The sequence below is a fragment of the Eretmochelys imbricata genome, chromosome 2, assembly GCF_965152235.1.
Source record: "Eretmochelys imbricata isolate rEreImb1 chromosome 2, rEreImb1.hap1, whole genome shotgun sequence".
Lineage (NCBI taxonomy): Eukaryota > Metazoa > Chordata > Testudines > Cheloniidae > Eretmochelys > Eretmochelys imbricata.
In genome coordinates, this window is record NC_135573.1 from 24,555,919 (window position 1) to 24,578,480 (window position 22,562).

The 22,562-nt window shown below is 40.1% G+C and overlaps 1 protein-coding gene across 1 annotated transcript in view; it reads right to left on the reverse strand.

The window, feature by feature from the left end:
- Nucleotides 1-22,562, reverse strand: part of COL14A1 (collagen type XIV alpha 1 chain) — a 167,747-nt gene that overhangs the window by 58,779 nt on the left and 86,406 nt on the right. Inside the window, exons 26-33 of the mRNA XM_077808839.1 lie at nucleotides 21,670-21,793; nucleotides 20,413-20,556; nucleotides 17,187-17,351; nucleotides 14,751-14,789; nucleotides 14,419-14,557; nucleotides 9,108-9,250; nucleotides 6,409-6,518; nucleotides 4,689-4,847 (exon numbers count right to left, since the gene is read on the reverse strand). Coding sequence (XP_077664965.1) covers nucleotides 4,689-4,847; nucleotides 6,409-6,518; nucleotides 9,108-9,250; nucleotides 14,419-14,557; nucleotides 14,751-14,789; nucleotides 17,187-17,351; nucleotides 20,413-20,556; nucleotides 21,670-21,793 — 1,023 coding nt within the window. The remainder of the gene's footprint in view (nucleotides 1-4,688; nucleotides 4,848-6,408; nucleotides 6,519-9,107; nucleotides 9,251-14,418; nucleotides 14,558-14,750; nucleotides 14,790-17,186; nucleotides 17,352-20,412; nucleotides 20,557-21,669; nucleotides 21,794-22,562) is intronic.

Genomic DNA, 22,562 nt, shown 5'->3' on the forward strand with positions numbered 1-22,562 from the left:
CATAAATCCACAGTGATAAAATATTTTCTTGTAAAATAAGGAATAAGTAGAAACAGTTATCTGAATTGCTTTATTGTGTTCATTTAAATACTGAATGAGTCAGCATTCTGATTTTAAAATGTTACGTATGTGGGTTGATTCTTCTGATTCAAGCTAACTTACTTAACAAAGCTTTCCTTGCTGCTGTTAAACATTTATTCATAGCTCTCTGCATTCATAGCATTTTAGCTTCCCAAAGCTCCGATCCTGCAAGCAGAGCCATGGAGACAAGAGTCTGCCTGTGCTGAACTCAGTGAAGGATTGCAGCCTAAAGTTGTTTTAGATCAGATAACCCTATTGCAATTATCTTTTTACAATCCATACACACAGAGTAAATATAGAAAATGCATAGCATACAGCACTTGCAAGGTGTTAGGTGAACAAACAACAGGCTAGGGCCGAAATGAACAGTCCAGTTCATTCAGTCCCATTGGAGAGCTCAATTATATGACAGCTTACAAAGCTCCAGGATACTATTCTAAGAGTTGGTCACAGAAACTTCAATAAAACCATATTCTGTAGAAATATGCAGTTATTTCAAAATGCTTAAAAATTGAGTCAATTTCACTGGAATTTTATTTAAGGAAAAAATGGGGGGAAAAGTTCTGACAAGATGTTTTGACATTTTCAGAATGAAAGCTTTGATTTTTTGTTTTGAATTTTTTAAATTTTATATTATATTGTGTATTATACAATACATTTTTAAAAGATGAAATTAGAACAAAACATTTAGATTTTGCTGATACAAAATGTTTTGATCAACTTGAAACTAACATGTTTTGAGATTTCTTTTGTGGAAAATTTCAAATTTTTCAATTTTTGTTCCAATTTAGAATTAAATCAAATTTTGAAATCCCTAAATCCTGTGCAAAACCAACTAGTCCACAGCTGTAACCAGACATTCTCATTGTTCATGTGTAACAATGACAGACCCCCGTCGTTGGCGGGTGGGATCAACCTGGGGACCTTTGAAGCTTAGTGCATGAGCCTCTACTGCATAAACTAAAAGACAACTGGCTGTTAGCTAAGGCTGTAGAGCAGACTCATTAATCTCTTTCTCTCTCTCTAAGTGGTCTCAGTGCCACTAGATGGGACAGAACACCACACCCAGGAGGTGAGTGGGTTACACATGCACAAGGTTTTACTACAGTAGTTACTGTACTGTTACTGTATCTGTAACATATACAGTAAATTAATCTTGGCTCTATTTCAGTAATGCTGACACTTGAATGTGTTGCTTATTTTAATGGTCAAAGCTCCAGAGTGTTTAATAATTTGCTATTTTTTAGGATTTGGCTCAAAATCATCCAGGATCAGTTTAGTCTTCCTAATGCTGGATTCTCTTGAATTAGTGCCACCATTTTCCTCTTATTGGCAAAGGAAAACAAAAGTATTATTAATTTGTTATGGGTGGAGATTTCAAAAGTGCTGACGTGACTTAGGCACATAAGTTCCATTGGCTATCAATGGAACTTGTGCTCTTAAATCAATTTGACACTCCTGAGAATTCTACTCTAATTCATAAGACCTAGTTCCTTCACATAAGGTGAGGCTTCAGCATTATGAGGCACTTACCTAGCATGCATTGCCATAGAAACATTTGAGAGTTTCTCCTCACAATACTCTTCTGATGTGGGGAAGTATTATTATCCCCATTTTACACTGAGGAACTGAGGTAGAGTGAGACAAAGGGCTTGTCTTCACTACCAGGGTAAGTCAACACAAGTTACGCTACTCCAGCTACGTGAATAACGTAGCTGGAGTTGATGTAGCTTAGGTCAACTTACCGTGGTGTTTTTACCATGCTGCGTTGACGGGATATGCTCTCCCGTCAACTTACCTTAATCTTCTCGGAGAAATGGAATACCGGAGTTGACTAGAGAGTGCCCTGATGTTGACTGTCAATGAAGACACGCTCTAAGGCTCAGATTTTCAAAGGTATTTAGGTGCCTAACTTCCATTGATTTAAACTGAAAATGGGACTGAGGTATCTAAATACCCTTGATCTAGATCTAAGTGACTTGCCCAAACTCACAGTCTTCTGAGTCCCAGTCCAGTGCATTTAACCACAAGGCCAACCTTCCTCTCTTAATAGGACTGCTTAGATAACTGCTACTCAGCATGAAGAAGAGGGTGAGACCTGGACCTTTAAAAACTGGTGATTGGACGTTTTCTTGCTGTTGTCTACAGGGGCATATATACACATATAAACACACACATTAGGGACCGATTAGATAATATTAATAAGAAAAGGAATTATGTGTTGAGCTGAATGATTACAGTCTTCTGTAAGTTGCCATGTTTTCCATTTGAACACAACTAAATTTTTCAGTGAGTGGGTTGCTTGTTGAATGACTTATCTTTTATAGATTTCTAGATTCCAACAAAAGCCACCATTTCTTTCCCTACAAAGACCTCTTTAATTCCAAACTTTTCTGAGTTTGCCTTTGTCTGTTACTACTGGAATGTGGCCACAAAGGTTGTTCTGTTTAATTGTCTTTAGAGGCAAGATATTCAGTAATCATCATCCATAAGCTTGAAGCCTAAAGACTCTTTTTTCCCCCACAGAAATCTATTCTTTGGGTAAATATATTTTTGACTGCACTGAATTTTTAAATATAATCAGAAGTGATAAATTTTAAATACGAACCTCAGTCCCATTCAAACCAAGCCTTGGGTTCAAGGTCAAGACAGTTCAAAGAGAATGCACTGAGTTGATTATACAGCTGATAAGTTGATATACTTCCATGCCCCACAAACTTTCCCCTCCAACAACTAAATCCAACTGTAGAAGACAAATGGTGAAATCCTGGCACCACTGAAGCCAATAGTAAAACTCATATTGATTCAAAAGGGCCAGGACCTCACCCAAAGGGAATGTCCATTTCAGAAGATTTGAACAGATACGGATAAAACTTAGATATAAATCAATTATTTAAAAATGACTCCCTCCCCAGGTCATTTAAAAAAATAATTTGCAATGGAGAAAAGCAGATTAAAAATATATGTAAACATCTGCTCAATTTAAATTGGGATGAGAACCTAACAACCAAGAACATTCAGCTTCTGGGATCCCTACTGTTACCCTTAATGAAGAAGTATTAGTATCAATACTTATTAATTGAAAACATCCAAGGACTCTGCATATATGTTAAGGTTGGCATGGAGCAAGACCTAGTGGGAATCAGACACAGAGGGCCAGATCCTCAGCCAGCGTAAATCAATGGAGTTCCATTGGCGTCAAGGCAGCTATGCTGATTTACACCAGCTGAGGATCAGGTCCAGAACCGGGAAGCTAGCTAAAAGTCAGACCTGCCTGCCTTTGGATTAAAATGCCTTGTAGAACTTGTTCTGTTCTTAGTAGATGGAAATTTTGATTCTATACTTGTGTCTGATTTGAGAATGTCACAATTTTATGCCAGCATAGAGTGGAACTACCCACCCACTCCGCCTCAGAGCACTAAGCCCCAAATGGACCCCTCCTGCCCAGCCACATGGGCTGAGAGATGAAGCAGTAACACCTCCAGGGGGCAGAACCATCCCTGCAACCCTGAGATCCTGCAGACTCCAATTGCACCTTCCCAAACCTCGGTTACAATGACTCCAGAGTGGTAGTGGCTGGGTGGGGGAATCTTTACTGCCTCAGAAACCCTGACGATGTCAACAGTCTGGACTCTGAGCTGTTTTGTGGGATAAGGAGATTGATTACTGTGTTTGGGAAAGCAAGATCCCTGAGCAGGGGGTCTTGTGACAGGTAATCTCCAGAAGCACCTTCACAGTCCTACGTGACATCAGAGAGCAAAGGAATGTACTCTTGCACCTGACATCGGCAGGGACCCATTCCTTCCCCCTGGACACCAGCAGAGACAATGGGAGATTGCTCAAGGCTCTGGTAGCCGCTCAGCTCTGCGTGGGGGCAGGCACCACAAAGGATGATTTAGTTGGGGATTGGTCCTGCTTTGAGCAGGGGATTGGACTAGATGACCTCCTGAGGTCCCTTCCAACCCTGATATTCTATGATTCTAAGGAGAAGGGGAAGTGAGTGGAGGGAAGGACCCAATCTACTTCTTCAGATTCTGGAAGATCATTTATATTTTTAAGTACTTGAATGTTTACTATTTTTAAAGGAGCTAGGAATGCTGGGAAAGGCACCAGGAATGCTGGGAAAGGCGCCCATGGAGACAGTCTGTGTAAAACCAAAGCATTTATATAAAATTAATAGGAAGCAAGCCTAAGGCCAGGCAAACATTAAAGGACACGGGGGATTATACACACAGGGATGTTCAGAATGATCACTGATAATCATGTTTAAATGATTTGGGACCCACAAGTTATGCATATTGTTAACTTGTGTAATGAGGGTTATTTCGGGCAACAACCATCCCTTCCTGCACAGTACCTTCCACAGGGGGACTCACTTCTAAATGTGTGTGTGAGTGAAAAATCTTAGTTGTGGAGATCATTAATCAAAATGGTTTTGCCTAGATTGAAGTTTATAACAGGTTTTCACAGAATTTCTAAAACATTGTAACTCTGTTGTGTCCTAGCTCAGCTCATCCTGTTTCCGCTAAAACCACAAATTTGTGGATATTGCATGCTCAACTTTAAGAATTCTATTATGGTTTAAAAATGGCCTTTGTTTCACTTACTGGTGCAGAGTTGTCCCTTTGTCCTCGGGATCTGACCATTCTTCCTAGCACTTCTATCCCATCAGAAGTAATATTCCCTGCTGCATTAATTGTCTTCTCACTCACTTGCTTGCAGTCAACAATAATTTTGGCTGTAGTCTTGCTGATAACAACATGTAACTAGGCAAAAGTAAAGATATTCAAATACACAGAGAGGAGACTAAGGAATATGGGTTACCAGACACAGTGAGCATTTTTAAAATGAGTTGATGTTATGTTAGCTAGTGGAGCTGAGCAAATAATGCATAGCAGATAATCCATTCAATGAATTAAGCCTCTCTTTCTGCCTATGGAATCTCTGTGAGCAGGTGGCCATCTTCTCACCCCTGTGCAAAGGGCCAATACAAGGATTATTCGCCATCTAAGTCCCACTGAGCCCTTGATTTTTGTGCTACTTAGTGGTGTGCAGGCCTTTTCTGAGCCTGTCGCACAGGACTGTCTTTCACCCAAAATGTTTTGCAGATTTACAAAAGACAAATGGACTCTACCAAAAATAGTAGTAAAATTTACTAAATTTGGATGAAATTGTCAAATAAAATCAGTGTGAAAGTTTTACATTACAAGATCAAAATCCCCTAGTGAGTCACGGCACAGGAAAGCACAGGAAGTAGCAGCACAAGCCTCCCCACACTGCCTCGAGAGCTGCGTTATCTTTCACCTTGCTGTCCAACGTTAATGGGCCTTGAGACAGCTGGGCAGTACCCAGCACACAGGATTGCTCCAGTCACAACCCATCCTGCACCTTCCACACACACAGCCCACCTTGAGGCACCATCTGTGCCAGGAGCTTTTTGGGGGAAGAGGTGCGCAAAGCTGGCAGAGCAGTGGGGAAGACTCTCTGTGCGGGAGTATCACCTGGGAGGGAGGGGCAGTAGCCACACAATAACTTTGTAGCCACTTTGCTCAGGCCTAGCTGGCACAAAATGACTGCAAGGCACCCACGCTTGTGCCTTTCAAACATAACTAGGCCAGGGGAATCAGTGAGATATACGTGCTTTTTTTCCTAATGAAAGATTTGAGCCCCAGAAATAAAAGTGAATAATTAAAGGGATTTATTTACTCCTATGTGCAGTACAACCCCATCTTAATACGTCATGTGTGTCTTCATTTACAGACTTTTAGGAACACGGTAACTATTAGAACTTAGCCAGAACACCAAGGCTACTACCACTATTCTTATGGAAGTGCCAGGAGATCTTTAATGACTATGAAAGGATCATCCTTGTGCATCTCTACTATACATATAGAATTGGTCAAAAACGGCCAATTATTTTTTGCAGAAAATTTTAAAAACTGCATTTTTCCTTTTTCAGTGAAACTTTCCAGTTTTCAAATGAAAAGCCATTTATTGTCTAAATCACTTTTCGACCGATTCTAAACCACTGAATTTGACCAATTTTAAAATATAGGTAGAAACAGAAGTGAATAGATAATAATGAAGAATGAGACCATGGTTGATATTACCAGCAACACCAATAAAACAAATCCTTTACATACATGAACCTATTATTGCCAAATTGTTCTCTTAACAGAGTTTGGTAGATGACCTGTAAACTGTAAAATACAAGAAATCATTGACAAAAGGGGAATGTATACAAGAAATCCTCAAAATGTGAAAAAGGGAACTCCAAAACCTTTGTTCTGTATGCTTAAAATGCATTTTTCTGTTAGTATAACTAACCTTATGGAAACTTCCGTAGAATATTTTCTTTATTTCAGGGCCTTCAAAAGTAACAGTTTGAAAATCCCCTTTGTAGTCATAATTAAAGAAAATCAGAGTTTTACCATCATCTGTACAACGAGAGAGAGAGAGAGAGAAAATCTCAATGTGAGAGGAAAAAACAGGTGCATCATTATTTGTAAGAGCCAACACTGTTCTTAGTAACAGACGACAAAACTTTCAAGACAGTCCCTGCCCTAAAAACCTTACAGTCTACAGAGTTATCATTTGTATTTTATGTTCCGCAAACTGAAAATCATGCAGCTATTTATTCTGGTTAAGGAAAGGAAAAGCTGTGTTATTAGTACTTTCTAAATCAATGCTCTATCGCTACAATGTATAGTGCCTCTGATACATCATATTTGCAGCTACACCGTTATGTAGCCACTGGAGTCTGTTGGAATTCTTCACTGGCAGCAGCTACAGAATTATACCCCTGGAATAAGTCTTCTCCGAGACTTGGATTTTCAAAAGAACATACAAGAGTTAGGTGTAGAGCTGTGCAGAGGATGAGAATTTTGTTTTATGAAAAAGATTTTGAAACCTGACTTTGTTCCAAATTGCAACATAAACTGAAAATTTTGAAATTCCCCATAAAAGAAATGTAAAAAAAAAAAATGGCCTCAGGTTGATCAAAATTTTCAATTTTGATTGTTTAAATGTTGTATTATATTATAATATGCTACAACATAATGCAAAAAAGAGAAATATGGTTTCAAAATGAAAAATCAAAACGTTTCATTCTGAAAACGTGAAAACAGTATGTTTTGATATTGTCAGAACTTTTTTCTTGCTTTTCTTCCAAAACAAAACTCAGACAAAACTGACCTAATTTTGCCAAGAGTTTGGATTTGGATGGAATTGCATATTATGATGAAATATAGTTCTGTCAAAGTTTCTCCAGTTAACTCTAGTTAGGTGCCCAACTACCACTGAAATTCTGTTAGGGTCCTTTGAAAACCCCATTCTAACTGTCCCATAGATGTAACCCAGATGAAAGGTACAAGCAGAGCTCTGTGACCAGATGATATTCAATATCCTCACTGATTTCAGCCTAGTCTATCATAGAAGATGTTTTGAATTGATTTGCAAAAAGCACTAAAAGCCTATCACATTCTGCTAGCCTCTACTACAAGGCACCAGGTGTTTCTATGAAGTCATGAAAGCATTCTTGTTTTGTATCTATAGCTAGAGTTGGGTTTATAGCTAGAGTCTATAGCGAGAACTGGGTTTATAGCGAGAACTGGGTTACTTCTTGACTACAATCTTAATCACGGACCTGAGATCAGCACACACAATGAGGAATGCTACAGTGTCTTTCATAATCATCATACAAGGTTTCTAACTTTCATACATTCATGCTGTATCTGACTGTCAATAGTGGCACTTGGCAACATATTGGTTAGACCTGTAAGGTATGTCTATACTGCAATTAGACACCCACGGCTGGCCCATGCCATGTGACTTAGGCTAGTGGGGCTCGGGCTAAGGGTCTGTTTAACTGTTGAGATGTAGACATTCAGGCTCAGGCTGGAGCCTGGGGTGTAGGACCTTGAGAGGTGGGAGGGTCCCAGAGCTTGGGCTGTAGCCCAAACCCAAACATCTACACAGTAATTAAACAGCCCCTTAGCCTGAGCCCCATGAGCCCAAGTCAGCTGGCACAGGCCAACCATGGGTGTCTAATTGCAATATAGATATCCCCTAAGAGACCTGGCTTCAATTCCCTGCTCCACCACAGATTTCCTATGTAATCTTGGGAAAGTCACCTGAGCCCAGATTTTTAAAGGTATTTAGGCACTGCAATGCCCAGTGTTGCACTGCCTAACTGATTTAGGGGACTAAGTCTGATTTTCAAAAGTGATTTATAGAGCTTAAATGTCCTAAGTGCCTAAATCCCTTTGAAAATCAGACAGGCTCTAAATCAGCTAGGCATTGCAATTCTGAGCCCAGCAATGTCTAAATATCTTTAAAAATGTGGGCCTTATATTTTCTAAGAAAGAATGTTCCTGATATTTTCATTTTCAAATATTTGGGATGTGCCCCTATACTCTGGTGATGGGAGTAATATAAATAATTAAATAATAATAATGCCTCGTTCTTTCCATCAGTAGATCTCTAAGCACTTTACATCATTATCCCAGTTTTACAGATGGGGAATCTGAGACACAGAGATGTGATGTGACTTTCCCAAGGTCACTCAGAAGGCCAGTGGCAGAGCCAGCATAGTCCTATGGTTTTCCGACTCCTAGTCCTGTGCTCTATCCACTAGGAAACACTGCCTTGAGAAATATCCTGATCTCATTGGCATACATCAAAAAGTAATTCTATTACATCCCTGATCCAGTGCCAACTGAAATCAATGTGAGTTTTCAAAGTAACTTGGGAGGATTCAAATTTCAGTTTCACCCATGTAAATTCACAGTTACTCCAGATTTTCACCAGTAACTAAAATCCAAATCTGAACAACTGACTCCAGCTCAGATTAATATATGATTCTATCTATAGAAAATCCATTGGAGACCCACAGCTTCAATATGTTGATAATTATTTTATTAATACATTCTTTATTTAAACCATCATCAATGCCTAGTTTCAGCATTATTTTTAATCACACATCCCAAGGGGACAAAAAAGGAAGCCATAAGATATAAAATACCTACTGTCCAAAATAACTCCAACAAGTGGCTCATATTTTTCATTTAAAATCTCCCACAGAGCAAATGGCTCCTGGGGTGTGTCAGGGAGTATACGGAATAGAAAAGTAATGGTGTAGTCTGAAGGCAGCCCCTCTGGGTGCAAGTATCTGTAACAAAAAGAATATTCTGTGCACTGAAGTAATCACAGTAAAGCTGATTTAAAAAGCATTCTTTATTACTTTGGACTTGTCTTTTGAAATCAAGATCGTGCAGCCATATGAGACAGGCATCATTACACTTAGTAGAATCTACTCAACCATGATATAAGTTAGAACAATGCTAACCTGGGGATTTTTCCAAATATTTTAATTATAAACTTGATGGTGCTTTACATTTTTGAAGTGATAATTAAAATAACAAAGTAGAACAGAGATTAAAAACTGCAACTAAAAAAGAGTTTCATTTTAGAAACTGAGGGCCTAATCCTGAGTTCAATGGGAGTTGAAGGTATTTATGATCAAGCCATGAATTATATTAAAAGCTACATTTTTTAAATGCATCCATTTGTGAGATTTTTGATACTATTAAATAAATGGACACAAGTCTGACACGGGAATCATAACATGCAAAAACTGGCAGGAGAACACTTCAACCTATCTGGCCACTCAGTAAAAGAATTAAGGGTGGCAATTCTGCAACAGAAAACTTCAAAAACAGACTCCAACGAGAAACTGCTGAGCTTGAATTCATATGCAAACTAGATACCATTAACTTGGGTTTGAATAGAGACTGGGAGTGGCTGGGTCATTACACATATTGAATCTATTTCCCCACGTTAAGTATCCTCACACCTTCTTGTCAACTGTCTAAATGGGCCATCTTGATTATCACTACAAAAGTTTTTTTTCTCCTGCTGATAATAGCTCATCTTAATTAATTAGCCTCTTATAGTTTGTATGGCAAATTCCACCTTCTCTGTATGTATATATATATCTTCTTAGTATATGTTCCATTCAATGCATCCGATGAAGTGAGCTGTAGCCCACGAAAGCTTATGCTCTAATAAATTTGTTAGTCTCTAAGGTGCCACAAGTACTTCTGGTTTGGTTTTTTTTGCGGATACAGACTAACACGGCTGCTACTCTGAAACCTTAAATTTAGTATGTGATGAAAACATAAATGAGTTGGAAGACCCATTATAATGGACCTTTCCTTTCTAGTTCAATGTCCTTTAAACCATTGGTAGATAAGCAACTAACTTGTGACAGAGACTATTTTGGGAACTTTTATAATTATATTTAGAATGTATTTTATAAATATAGAAGCCAAAATTTTAAACAGTCCAGTCAAAATGGACTTTACATATAAAATTGAAATCTACTGATAGCTAGAAATAGGCAGATACTTTTTGGTAGGTAGTTTATTTGCCAAAAAAATGCATCATCAGTCGAAGAAAACTATTCATGAATTCGGGTAGAACTTGGCAAATAGTTTCAGCTGACTAAAAAAAAAAATCAAAGAAGTTGAAATAGTTCATTTTGACATTTTTGAAAGGAAATGTTTTGATGTCTTGTTTTGAAATGACATTTCATTTCTAAATTTAGTTAGATTTAAAAAAAAACTAAAAAGGGTAAAACTCGCCCAAAAATGTAAAAAAAAAAAAAAAAAGTCATTTGAGTTTTAATGCAAAATTATTATTCTTTTTGAGTTTTTAGTTTAATTGAGAACCCCCCTTCCCCCCTCCCCCCCCAAAATCAGTTTTGGTTAACCCACAATGAATTTTCTTTTGCCATTTGCAGTTTGGCCATCAAACCAAAAAATCAGTTATTCACTCAGCTCTTTTGAAAGCCTCCCAGAATTTTTTCAGAAGAGCAGGGATGTTCATAATAGAAGAGATGTTTGTTATTTTATTTCATTTCCTAAAGCTTGGGTTTGTTATTCTACACTCTAAGCTTTTATTTAAGCTCTGTTTGACCAATCTTGAGCAGGGACAAAAGAAAAATGAGAAGTCCAGGATTAATGCACTAGCTGGCTCTAAAGTGGAAATATGAATTATGAGTCTGATTTGCATAACATGTATAGATACCTTATGTGGGGGGAAAAGTTACTGATAAGTCCAACTTCCCACTGGTCCCAGTGCTACTTTGGAAATTGTGTGCTTTTGGATACCGTGCTTATTTTTGGAAGAAAACAGCATAAAAATTGCATTCAATAATCATTATAACCTGTACAATTCACATATGGGATGCATTAGTACATTCTCTCTGTGTATGTGTGTGCACAATTCTTAGGCAAAGTCCTGCTCTTAGAACCACTCTCTGAAGCCCTTACCAGCAACATGTTTTCTATTGTGTATTCAGCACTCAAACCCCAGGCAGATTTACATATATTGGAGATGAAGAATATAAAGAATATAAAACACTGGGGGCCAAGAGTCTCTTCAGGATTTCTGGCTTGGAAAGCAAATTCAAATCTGAGTTCAGGAAAGTGACGGTAAAGTCAGAGATAAGAGACAGTAAAGTCAGAGACAATCATCTGCAGGGATGATTTAATTGGGGATTGGTCCTGCTTTGAGCAGGGGGTTGGACTAGATGACCTCCTGAGGTCCCTTCCAACCCTGATATTCTATGATTCTATGACAAAGGACCATTTTGTCAGGAGGACAGCTTTGGTCTTCAAAGTATTCAGCGTAAGAAATTACACCATTGGTGGAAGTTGACAGAGTCAAGACAGGCTGGTAAATGAAAAATAAAAGGTTCAGACACTGAGTGGAAGGCGGATGTACAATAGAACAGAATAAAAGTGATGACCTAAGACGAAGCTAAGAATGTGGTCCCCAAGGAGAAAATATATGGAGAACTAGATAGATAGAAAAACAGAATCTTACAGCATTCCAAATTGGAAAAGGAGAGCTAGAACTGAAACCAAGAGGGAGTGCAGTGAAGACATCAAGTTTTTGCATACAGTGCTCAGAGAAGGGAGAGATATCCATAATATTCAATGTCACAATGAGATCAGATGAGATGAGAAAAAAAAAAGAAAGATATCCCTGAGCCATACCTGTAAGGAGTCCTTAACAACACAGAGAAAGACAATCTCAATACCGTGCAAAGGGTTGAAAACACAATGAAGCAAACAGGAAAGCTGTGCTGCTGAGGTAGCCAGAGAGGTAAGGGAAGAGCATATAGAAAAGCAGAAGAGATAATAAAGCAAAACAAATGAGGGCAGAAGCATGAACTGCTAACCTCTGTAGATTCCAACCAAACTGCCTCCCCGCCAAACAAAACATTGGGAAAGCCATCAATAAGAAAGTTTCTAGGAGTATAGTCTCAACTGTGGCAAAACAAGATAATTTCATATAAACATGTAGCCAGACAGCCAGCCCCCCCCCCCCCCCCCTCAGACCAGCATTGCTGGAAACACAGGAGGAAGCCGGAACAGGGCACTTAACATATATTCCAGCACAGCCTTTGAAGCTGTGAAAGCACAGGTGTGCTGCTACAATGTGCCTCTGGGAGCAGATACAACGATTAAGCTCACAGCAGGCAGAGGCCCTGTGACAGACATGGCTTTTAGCCCCTACTAACTAGCGTGATGCACACACACCAACATCCTAGTTGGGAAAATATTTACCCTGATAAAAGAAATGTCCAGTAGTCGACACTTATTGTTTCTCTCCCTTGCAAGTGTAAACTACTCTTGCGAAAGCTGGCGTCACCCAGACAGACCAGCCTCAATTTGGCATAAGAAAGGAGAAAGAGAATAAAGGAGTACAGAGGTATAACTAGGGGACCTACAGCACCATGATTTTTGAGTGCTTTTCACTATCTATCTGCTGGTCAGATAAGTGACAGCCTCCCAAGGCTTCTGCAGCTAAGAGGGTCCCTACGCCTTGTCCCTTATTCGTCTTTCCGCGGAATTGAGTGACCGATCCTGGCTTGGCACCGCTGGAATCGAGAGATGCAAGGAGGGTAAGAAGCACCCACACCTGATCTCCTATCTTTAGTGTACACATATTTTGAAATAGAGCTCTATACTTTGTTTTCTTTCTTTGGGATTGTGGCTTCAGTTTTGTAACTTGTTTGTGTGTGTAACATCTCTACATTTAAATAAGTAGGCACTAGCAATTTTGTAACCACATGATTAGAATCTAGCTTAATAAATTTTGGTAACCATTTGTGCATAAGCCTGACTTGTTTTCTCTGGTTTACTGTAAAGCAGCCAACACAATTAAAGAACCTCAGCCGTTTTGGCTCTAAAGCCTGGCCATTAGGTGAGAGTACTAAGAGCCTAGCGTTGAGTTGTGCCGCCTCCACGGGGCAAACTCTTGGGGCACCTGTCAGTCAATCCTGGCTGCCCGCTGCGAAGGAGCTCTGAGCTCTAGCAGTTAAAGTCACGGGTGGTTAGGACCTTGGGGCATCCGTCAGCCTAGCCCGGGCTGCCCGCCACGAAGGGACAGTGCGTCCTAGCGGTTAAAGTCACGGATGGTATAAACGGGCATAGCTGGCACCTCACCAAACATCCTTGGCCGTCGGCTAACAAAACACCAAGAAGGTATCTAACATAAACGTTTAAAACTATTTCTTTGTGGAAAAACTATTGTTCTTCTGTACTAATTTCAGACCAATAAATGCTTCTAGTTAATTTCTGCAGGGTGTAATCCAGTAATTGGCACCCAGATATAAAATCTAATCCATTCCTTTCCTCTGCTGTGGTGTTTTTAGTCCACTGTGTCTGTATGGGGAACTGGATGTAGAGGAGCCATGGACCATGCATAGCACAAGAAGCAGAGTCCTCGTGGATTAAGGGAAGGTCAGAAGATCCTCCCATCACCCTTCTTCTGAAGGAGTAAGATAATAAGTACTCCAGGGGCGATTCTTTACCTCCACCTGTGTGCCTCTTCACAGAACCTAGTCCTAATTCTTGAACTGCATGGCAGATCCTGGATTTAAACACATGGGTAGACTGATACCCTTCCTCCCAGTGGGTAGCACTATCCATGAGAAATCCCACTGAAAAACAGTGGGACTATTCATAGAGTTAAGTAATACTGAACATGAGTAAATTATCACAATCTGGCCCTAAATTTGCATACACGAAATTGATAATCATCATATTGACACCTGTCTGCAAGTAGCTTATGTCTGAAGCTAAAAATTGGAGTGGAGTTAGTTCAGGACTTGGGTATCCATGAAACACTCTTGCTATTCGCCGTTATAACATACATTGAAATAACATGTTGGTCTCCATGTTCTTCCGCCATGGAAATGCTAAGTCTAAAATGAGTGGCGTCTTGCACGGGGCACTAGGACCTTTTACATATATTAATACTTACTTGGTAGGCTGAGAAACCAAGGCATCTTTATGCAGTCTGTAACATGGATAAGCATTAAAAGTACCAGGCTCCATAGATACTCCTTCTACTGTCGAAAACTCCTTTTCAACCAAACCAAACATTTCCATCATTTTAAATCCTGGAAAGCATAAAAATACTAAACGTATCACTTTAAATTCATTATGTTAAGGGACAAACTGAACTATCATATCACCGTGCGGTTAACAGCTGTTGTTATAAACAAAAGTAAGTAATTTATTCCCTACAGGTGCGTATCTCAGTAAATGAAAATGGTTCCATAAATGCAGAATGCATAAGTACAAATACTGTACCTGCTAAACTGTTGCCATCCTTATATACCAATGGGCAGGCTGGAAAAAATTAAAAATATATTTAAACTCAGAAGAGCAGTACATACTTCAAAATATATCTGTTTTATTTCTTCCTATAAAGAGAAAATTAAACTAATCTCTCCCAGGAAAGGTCTGCAGCAGAATCAGCAAACAGTGAGGTCTACAGATCTAGTTCTGGGCATCTGTGAGGCACACCCACAGCTAGACCATGGCTGCTCACTCAACTAGGACTCACCCCCGTCCAGCAGAGCCTGCAGTGACTCAACTCTCAGGCATGCTGCAGCAGCATATCCCTGGGCAGGGCCCAAGTCAGATGACCCCAGTGCACAGATATGTCACCTTTACTGCCAGAACCACAAGTAAGTTTGTACAAGATCACCACTTGGCTAGGAACCCTCCTGCTGTCTCATGGTGTTACTGACTCTCTAGGCTTCCAGACTACCCTCAGTCCTGTCCCTGTTCCTTGTCCAAGCCTTGTTCCAGCCTCGTCTGTGGCCTAATTTGAATGTGCTCCAGCCCTGATCCTGACCTGCTCCAGCCCTGCACCTGCCTCTGAACCCCAGACCTTTGGACTGACTCCAACTCAGCTTTGACCTTCAGCCTGCTTCCAGACTCAGATTACAATCCTGATTTGGGTTGTCTATGGAATCTTTCCCCGACTCTGACCCACAGCCTGTCCCCAGACCCTGGTTTCAGCATTGCCTTCTTTCTGGTCCTGACTCTGTTTGGATTCAACTCACTACTCCAACCACCAGGCATGACAGCCTAGAGCCCAGAGCCTGACAGCATCCCATGTGGCACCACTAGGTGTTCCAGGCTAGCACCCCAAATTAAAGGGCACTTTTGAAAATGTAGGCCTGAATGACCAATCAATAATATTGCTGAGCTTGCAAAGTTCTGGTCTAATGATTAGGGCTCTACCAAATTCATGGTCTATTATGGTCAACTTCACGGCCACAGGATTTTAAAATTGGTAAATTTCACATTTTCAGATGTTTAAATCTGAAATTTCATGGTTGTAGTCATGGGGGCCCTGACCCAAAAGGGGAGGAGATGGGGAGGGGGGGTCACAAACCTGTTGTACGGTGGTCATGGGATTGACATCCTCACTTCTGTGCTGCCTTCAGAGCTGGACTCTGAAGGAAGCAATCACAGAGCTTCCTGCAGCCACAGAAGGTTCCCAGAGGTGGAGGTGGGTCTGATCTCCCCCCACCTCCCTCCAGAGCAGCTGTGCAGGGAATGGACAAATCCCGTCCCGCCCCAGCCCAGCCGGAGCTAGGAGTCCCCATTGCTGGGGCGCTCCCAGCAGCACAGGGAAGATCAAACCCAAAAGTCTCCTCCAGCTGCAGGAACCTTTGGGACTGCTGCCCTGTCCCAGAGCATCCTGCAGCAGAGGGAGGCACCCAGAGGTGGGTCTGGTCTCTCCCCCCAGAGCAGCTGTGCAGGGGATGGATACGTCCTGTCCCTCCGCAGCCCAGCCTGAGCTAGGACCCCCACATTTCTGGGGCGCTCCTAGGAACAAGGGGACACCGGATTTCACGGGAAAGGTCTTATATCACGGTCCATGATGCATTTTTCATGGCCATGAAATTGGTAGGGCCCTACTAATGATGCATAATGTTGAAGCTGCAACCATCAAGAAGTAGATTGTAAGGGTTTAAAAAAGGATGCATCGGAATACAAAGAAAGCAACATTCTTGTGTATTCACTTCTGGCAGATTGCAGCTCTATATTCATGTCAGCTACATACATGCCATTTCCAGGCATATATATAATGGAACATAATGAGGGTGTGTGTGTATGAAACGTGGATCATACCCTCTGACCACTAGGCCCTGACCCAGAAAGTCCCTCCTTTCCTCTAGTCATAGAGGGTCTAGAAGAATGACATCTCCATGACTTTGGAGAGGTGCCAGAATTATAGCAGGAAAGTCCTGCTCCACCCTTCCCCTTTGGGCTATAACTTTTCCAATTTGTGTGCTATATACATACTAGAATTTGGCCCTGAGGAATGCATTTTACAGATGTTGTTTAAATAAGGACTGTTTAGTCAACACTAATCACAGAATAGGTTAAGGGTCTGTAGAAAATAAAAAGTCGTTTAAAAATTGTAGACCAAAATCCTGCTCTCATTTACCCTGCTGTAAATTCAGAGCAACTTCTTTGTGGTCAGTGGAATTTCTCTGGGTTTACACCAGTATAACAGAGGTCCCTGAATAACCGCAACCAGAACCCGATTAGTCTTGTACCACAATAATATTGTAGCAATGATAGCCATAGAGATATTAGAAAACTCACTGTATGTTTCAATGGAATGGAAATAGAATTTTTGGAATAGAAAAGTGAATAAATAAACTCCTTATTTAGCAGGTATTGAATGTTGCATAGGCACAAATACAAATCAAAATGGCTAACTTGCTGATGCAGTTTCACAGACAAAAGTGATCAGCTCATCTTCAATCTTCTTGAAGGCATCAAAATCATCCACAAAGAAGACATGTCTTTCACTAGGCTTGCTGCCAATGTTAACTAATTCTGAATAATCTGCATCCGCCACACCAATAGCAAAAATGCTGAAACCTATAAAACAAAAGGAAATATTCTTGTAATGTGTTCATTCGAAGAGCAGAAATCAAATACAAACATACCATGTCCTTTGGCTCCTTTCCTGACTAAATGTAAAAGTAGAAAAATTCAGTCCTACTTCTCGTTCAGCCAATAGCTAAGCGAAACCAGTTTGTTTACATTTACGGGAGATAATGTTGACCACTTCTTAATTACGTCACTGAAAGTGAGAACAGGTGTTCGCATGGCACTGTTGTAACTGGCGTCGCAAGATATTTACATGCCAGATGCGCTAAAGATTCATTTGCCTCTTCACTCTTCGGCCATCATTCCAGAGGACATGCTTCCATGCTGATGACGCTCATTAAAAAATAATGCATTAATTAAATTTGTGACTGAACTCATTAGGGGAGAATTGTATGTCTCCTGCTCTTTTTTACCCGCATTCTACGATATATTTCATGTTATAGCAGTCTCGGATGACGACCCAGCACATGTTGTTCGTTTTAAGAACACTTTCATTACAAATTTGACAAAATGCAGAGAAGATACCAATGTGAAATTTCTAAAAATAGCTACAGCACTCGACCCAAGATTTAAGAATCTGAAGTACCTTCCAAAATCTGAGAGAGACAAGGTGTGGAGCATGCTTTCAGAAGTCTTAAAAAGAGTAAAAAGAAAAGGAGTACTTGTGGCACCTTAGAGACTAACAAATTTATTTGAGCATAAGCTTTCGTGAGCTACAGCTCACTTCATCGGATGCATTCAATGAGTAACTCAGTAATTCAGTGAGTAAAAAAGGAACACTCAGATGCAGAAACTACAGAACCCGAACCACCAAAAAAGAAAATTGACCTTCTGCTGGTGGCATCTGACTCAGATAATGAAAATGAACATGCGTTGGTCTGCACTTCTTTGGATCGTTATCTAGCAAAACTCATCATCAGCATGGACACATTCCTCTGAAATGGTGGTTGAAGCCTCAAGAGACATATGCATCTTTAGCTCATCTGACATGTGAATATCTTGCCACGCCAGCTACAACAGTGCCTGTTCTCATTTTCAAGTGCCATTGTAAACAGGAAGCAGGCAGCATTATCTTCTGCAAATGTAAACAAACTTGTTTGAATGATTGACTGAACAAGAAGTAGGAGGACTGATTGGACTTGTATTCTCTAAAGTTTTACATTGTTTTATTTTTGAATGCAGGGATTTTTGTACATAATGCCATGGCCAGTAGAAGGACTTTCTTAACTGAGAATTCCAACCTCTGAAACTCGTTCCTTTCACAAATACACCAGACTTTTACTGTAATAATTCTTGTTATCTGTATTACAATAGGCCCAAACCAATATCAGGGCTCCTTTGTGCTAGACACAGTCCATACATATAGTTAGAGACAGTTCGTGCTCCAACCAGTTTACAATCTAAACAGACAACACAGACAGGGGGAACAAAGGCACAGAGAGATTAAGTGATTTGCCCAGGGTCACAAAGCAGAGCTAGCGACAGAGCTCGGGTCTCCTGACTCCCATTCCAGTGTCCTATCCAGCAGACCACACTGTGTCTTTAGTGCAGTGGCTCTCAATGTTTCCAGACTACTATATCCTTTCCAGGAGTCTGATTTGTCTTGTGTACCCCAAGTGTCACCTCACTTAAATAACTTGCTTAGAAAATCAGACATGGAAATTCAAAAATGTCACAGCACAATGTTACTGAAAAATTGCCGACTTTCTCATTTTTACCACACAATTATAAAAATCAATTGGAATATAAATATTGTACGTACATTTCAGTGCATAGTATATAGAGCGGTATGAACAAGTCATTGTCTGTATGAAATGTTAGTTTGTACTGACTTCGCTAGTCCATTATATGTAGCCTGTTGTAAAACCAGGCAAATATCTATGTGAGTTGATGTACTCCCTGGAAGACCTCTGCCTAAACCCTGGGGTACACATACCCTGGGTTCAGAACCACTGCTCTAGTGAGCTCCAATGCATAATACACAATGTATCTAGTTGATCAACTCTTCAAAATAGTTTGGTTCAATTTAACTGGAGAGCCTTTTTATTTTTGTTAGGGATTTGGGATTTTTGTTGCTGCGCTTCTAAATTTAAAAACTAGTTCTGTTATTATGTAATTCTTGTTTTATTAGCGAGATGCTGTGCTCAGCCGTGATTTCAGTGTAAATGCATGAAAAATAAACATAGCATGATTCATTTCTTATGAGTCAATATCTGACATTCAAATGATGCAAGTGGATAACTCAATGGAGAGACCATATTGTTTTGGGCTACAAGACCCAGTGACTAGTCAGAGCCCTGTACATGGCAAATTTAAAAAAAAAAAAAAGTGTGTGCATACTAATTATTGAACCAACAGCCATTATAGACACTTATTTCTGTTATCCAGCCCGTCTGGAACCCAAGCTTCCTCTTCGTTCTTTTGGAGGCAGGGACCATGTGTAAATGTTCTGTGCTGTTCCAAGCACACTTTGGGGCTTGGTACAAATACTAAACAACAATAGTTATAATGTTCATAATCTAATTATCATGCTCAGAAACCATGGTGATGGGCACCAATATAAAACCCTGAGATAGTTAGTATAAAAACTTTAAGATAGTTATTGGAAGATGAGCGGCAGATTAGAAGCAGCACAAGAGTCCATCAAAGGTGCTTCATAAGAGCTCTTGTCTGGAAGGACAAAATAGTTCGGATGCTTCTAAAAGTGAGTTTATCTATTGTGGATGACAATATGGACTTGTAGGCCCCTCTCCTGAAAGTACTTAAGCATGTGAGTAGTCTGCATGATTTTAAAAACATGCACAAAAATTGAGCCAATAACACTAATAACTACAAATAAATTATATAAAATGCTAGTCATTCCCTAGTGGAATTCAGAGTTTCCCAGTGTGTGCTGTCTGCTTTACTTCTGACTTGGATTAGATTTGTAAACCCTTCTGGGGCAGGAATTATCCATATCTTGTGTCTGGGCTTAAACAGTGATTATGAAGATGAAGATGGAGGAGCAGGAAAAACTGAAAATGCAAACATTTCTTAATATATGTGTTACCATCTAGTTGCATCTCTCTGGAGACTTTGTTCACATCATCCTGTGATCGTCCATCAGTAATGACCACCAAAACTTTAGGGATACCCCTCCTTATGCCTGAATCAGTGGTAAACAAGGCCTCCTGTGCATGCTTAATTGCTTTGCCTGAAACAGAAGAAATTCACTATGAAACGAATCTGGTTCATCCTAGATTTTCTGTTAATGCTTTATATACTGATAAAAGAACAAAGCCCCATATAAATTATTAGGTCAAGATTTTCAAAAGCATTTACCTAACGCCAAGCTTCTAAAGCCATGTTTAGACACCTAAATAGATAGCCTGATATTGAAAAGTGCTGAGCACCCAGCAGCAAACTCTGACTTCAGTGAGAGCTGGCGTGTGCTTGGCACTTTTGAAAATCAGGCCACTTATATAGATGAATAAATATGGATTTAGGAACCTAATTTTGACCTTGTATTTTCAAACTCTCATCTCTTGACCTTTGGCTTCTTAGGTTTAAAAAGATATGGCCAAATCCTCTATACTAAATGGACTTGGTTGGGATGTGGCAGGTCCTATGGTAGTCAACACACACCAAGTCCTCCCCTACAAGGATGCAAGTAGTTCAAAAATGCCAGTGCAGAATTTTCTGGGGAAAATGGAAATGTGTAATTGTGGTCACAGTGCAGTGCAAGTAGTTGCATTAAATTTCTGTGAAGTCTGAGACGATAAACTCTATGGCCCCAAATAATCCTGCCAGTATTCAAGCTGAATTTCCTCCTCCTCAGAAAGCTATCCTCAGGGGCTAAACACAATTCTAGCTAGTACCACACCCATTCCTCCCCTGATCTGCTGAAACACACTGCAAACCCCTGAACAACTTCCCTCTCCAGGATGGAGTCTCTCACTTTTCCACCTGCCAGCATGAATCCACATTACTTCCCATTCCACCTTCCCCAGCCTCCACAGCCATTTGTCTTCGGTAGACCCTTTTCCCTTCACTGTTCCCCAGCCCTATAGTTGGGTTAAGGCCCAGAAGTGCAGAGGTGCATCATGTGGGTAGTGCAACCAGGAGATCACCCGGGCTCTCTGGTCATGATGATGTGGGACATTCCAGAGTCTCGTCTTTCATCCCCACTGCCGACTATCTTCATCCCCACTCTTCTTGCACTGATGTCACATGGCCTTATCCTGACAAACCACTTTGCAAATGGAGAGGTAACTCTGTCCAGAAAATGGTCATAAGAAACTGTTTCACAGCCTACAACTGCTCTCACCTGTTTTGGTGTTTCCTCCTTTGTACGCTATGTGCTGAATGGCTTCAAGAAGAGTCTCTTTCGTTTTGTACACATTCAGTTTAAATTCTGTTCTGGGATCATCACTGAACTGAGCTATGGCAACCTGTATACAGAAAACATGCTAGTTAGTAAACACTGTTCTACGTTTAACAAGGGCACGTGAACCAGATCATTTAAAATAAGAGTTGTTTGGACTTTTGCTCCCTCCTTGACTTGAAGTCTTCTTTAATTTCTTTTTTTTAATTTCACTACATAAAGTTCAAATTTGTTCTCTGCAGCTTTGGTTGCTGCCTATCACTTTCTGGTTTCATTGGGTAGAAACAGGATGAGGAAGTTTTCCCACCTTTGCAAAAGCATTCCCTGTTCAGTCCCAGGGCAAAATCCTATACACAGTTGCTCATATATGTATAGTTATTCCCGCTCAGAAATAGTTTTATGTGAGTAACTGTGAGATTGTGACCAAAACTTAGGAAGTATTAGAAATAACATGAGAAACTATTTTTTAGTTATTTTCTCTCCCAAATGTGTTGCTACGTGAGCCCTGCCCTGCCTTAAATTAAGCATGTGTTTCTGTGGGATTGAGGACTATGTTTGTAAAAATAATTTGTTCTGATGTGAATCAGAAATTAAGAGAAAGCAAGGACTAAGTGTTTCTCTATGTTTGGAAAGTGTCTAACACCTTTTGGGTGCTTTTGTAGCCTCAATATTAAACAACAACAAAATTAAAATGGCGTGATTTAAAACAGTGATATGCACAGCTGTATTTTTTAAAAGGTTATAAAAAACTCTTACAGAGCACATTCAGTGTTTATCATCTTTTCCTGCGCAAGTACTTTAAAAATATGAATATAGTAATTATTTTAAATATTGTG